We start from the raw sequence: 3,082 nt of genomic DNA on the forward strand, positions 1-3,082 counted from the left end.
CTACAACCGCATTTCCCCTGCCTTGCCCGCCTTCCTTCCTCTCAAATCTTCTTGCAGTGGAAGCTGCCAGCGCATTGAGCCCCAAGCCCACAGCCAGCTCCAAGCCTGCCCATAGCCCTGAGCCTGCCCATAGCCCTGAGCCTGCCCATAGCCCTCAGCCAGCCAAGAGCCCTGAGCCTGCCAAGAGCCCCAAGCCAGCCAAGAGCCCTGAGCCAGCCAAGAGCCCTGAGCCTGCCAAGAGCCCCAAGCCAGCCAAGAGCCCTGAGCCAGCCAAGAGCCCTGAGCCAGCCAAGAGCCCCAAGCCTGCCGAGAGCCCTGAGCCAGCCAAGAGCCCTGAGCCGGCCAAGAGCCCCAAGCCCAGCGGAGGTGCCAAGCCGCGCCGCTCCCTTTGTAAGTGAACGCGGAGGCAGTACCCAACTAAATCCTGCCTACCTGTCGCATCCCATGTTGGACTGACAACTGTCCTAATTTGGATTAGCTAGATGCGCAGGGTAACACTTCTCTCATCTGTGCGTATGCGTATGTATGTGTGTTCACTGCATGTCTTTCTGCAAGGCATTTTTGCGCTGGTCGGTGGCAAAGTCCACAGAGCTCTAGCCTTAGCTTTTCATGCTTGACGTGCGTGGATTTGCCAGTTCCAGTCATTCGGCACACAGTGAAGGATCATGCGTTCGAGCCTCCTCAACCACCCCCGCCTTCCATCCCCTCGCATCTGTATTGCAGTGGCAGCTGCCAAGGAACTTAGCCCCAAGCCCGAAGACAGCAAGAAGCATGCTGAACGCCTCAAGCACGGCTCAAGCCCGAAGCCGAGCAAGGGTACCAAGCATGGCCGCTCCCTGTGTAAGCGAGGGGCTTTGTAGCAGCTAGAGGCGCACCTAAAACTGCTTATGTGTTCACGTTGCGGCCGCATTTACACAAGCCTGAGCAGGGTGCGCACATATATACATAATAGGTCAGGCAATACTGGTAAAAGGACACACTGATGCCCCCGGAGGTTCCGGGAAAATCCTTCCAATGGTGGAGGGTAAAAGTGCCCCTAGTCGATGGACGGTGGTGACCTGGGATAAAGTTGACCTGCAAGCTGATCAGGAACGGAGTTAAGCCGCCGTTGCTCCGGCAGATTCCGTTGGATGCGGATGGTGGATGGTGAATCTGAGCGATCCACTGAGAAGTTGGCTTAGGTTACTGGATGAGGGTGCCCCGAAATACCGGGGAAAGAAGGGTCTGCCGGGTAGCGACCACAGGGTGAAGGTATGACCCCCCTGTCCCAAACATCATATATACAGCAGCACCTACTCAATGTGTCAGCCTTGTAATATGGCAGAACGGTAGGGCACGTACATCTTACTCTTGTCGCATGAGGCCATGGATTGCTGCGTCAACATTTGCATCTGGCGGTTTAGCCACCCGCCGCACATTGACCTCACGTTTGTGCATCACTACAACCGCATTTCCCCTGCCTTGCCCGCCTTCCTTCCTCTCAAATCTTCTTGCAGTGGAAGCTGCCAGCGCATTGAGCCCCAAGCCCACAGCCAGCTCCAAGCCTGCCCATAGCCCTGAGCCTGCCCATAGCCCTGAGCCTGCCAAGAGCCCTGAGCCGGCCAAGAGCCCCAAGCCAGCCAAGGGCCCTGAGCCGGCCAAGAGCCCCAAGCCAGCCAAGGGCCCTGAGCCTGCCCATAGCCCTGAGCCAGCCAAGAGCCCTGAGCCGGCCAAGAGCCCTGAGCCGGCCAAGAGCCCCAAGCCAGCCAAGAGCCCTGAGCCAGCCAAGAGCCCCAAGCCTGCCGAGAGCCCTGAGCCTGCCAAGAGCCCCAAGCCCAGCGGCGGCCGCAAGCTCGGCCGCTCCCTGTGTAAGTGTTGGAATGCGCGAGCAACCACCAATATTTCCTGACTCACATCGACTCTCAAAGCTTGCGTAAATACAGGGATATGTAATAAGCAGGAGTAAGACACGACTGCCCACGCAGAAGCGCTGCCTGGCTCTGCTGCATATCCTTAGCGGAGATCAAATAGATATTGCTCGGTCCTTCCCTGCATGTGACGCCTGCCGTGGTACCCGCTGCACATCCAGCCATGCGCTTGTATGTGCCTCATCACCCGCCTCCCTCCTCCTTTTGCCCTTCCTCCTCCTGTGATGCAGTGGAAGCTGCCAGCACATTGAGCCCCAAGCCCACAGCCAGCTCCAAGCCTGCCCATAGCCCTGAGCCTGCCCATAGCCCTGAGCCTGCCCATAGCCCTGAGCCAGCCAAGAGCCCTGAGCCTGCCCATAGCCCTGAGCCAGCCAAGAGCCCTGAGCCTGCCCATAGCCCTGAGCCAGCCAAGAGCCCTGAGCCGGCTAAGAGCCCCAAGCCAGCCAAGAGCCCTGAGCCAGCCAAGAGCCCTGAGCCAGCCAAGAGCCCCAAGCCTGCCCATAGCCCTGAGCCTGCCCATAGCCCTGAGCCAGCCAAGAGCCCCAAGCCAGCCAAGAGCCCTGAGCCAGCCAAGAGCCCTGAGCCAGCCAAGAGCCCCAAGCCTGCCGAGAGCCCTGAGCCTGCCAAGAGCCCCAAGCCCAGCGGCGGCCGCACATCTGGCCGCTCCCTTTGTAAGTGTTAGATAACATAATAAATGAATGCACCGCATGTGCTATATGACCAAGCAGATTCAAGCTTGGCCGTACCCATCTGTATGATTATCTGTCGTCGCATGTTGGACAGTGATGAATGCACTTGTCTCCGTATATCCATCTGCGGGGCTTATGTATGTATGCATGGCAAGTATTCAGTGGGTGAACGACATCATCATGCATGCAGCACGTGGTTCCATTGGCATCCGCTGGGAACACTGTTTGGCGCATGTATGCGTATACTAACGTGCGTGCGATGCTTTGATTGCGAGCTGTGCAGTTTCTGCCACGTGCCCCGCTGATGTATTTCCCAGGGAAGCGCCATGTATTGCGTCCCTACCTGCTGTACATGTGGCCACACGTCGATATGCGTGCATGCATACCTCGGCATAGGTTCCCGCCTGACTCGCAATTCATCACCAGCTGTATGCATTTGTAGCCCGCCTGATAATCTATTCCATACGCTGCCACATCGCATGTCTC

General features: G+C 58.1%; 1 protein-coding gene across 1 annotated transcript; it reads right to left on the reverse strand.

The window, feature by feature from the left end:
• On the reverse strand, nt 1-2,552 carry VOLCADRAFT_70938 (uncharacterized protein; the record flags this gene model as incomplete). Its single annotated transcript, XM_002959365.1, has 3 exons — nt 1-382; nt 1,531-1,796; nt 2,172-2,552. Coding segments are annotated over 3 exons (1,029 nt in total), but the record flags the coding sequence as incomplete, so codon positions are not given.
• Nucleotides 2,553-3,082: the final 530 nt, after the last annotated feature.

This window comes from Volvox carteri, assembly GCF_000143455.1.
Source record: "Volvox carteri f. nagariensis unplaced genomic scaffold VOLCAscaffold_182, whole genome shotgun sequence".
NCBI classification, from domain to species: Eukaryota; Viridiplantae; Chlorophyta; class Chlorophyceae; order Chlamydomonadales; family Volvocaceae; genus Volvox; species Volvox carteri.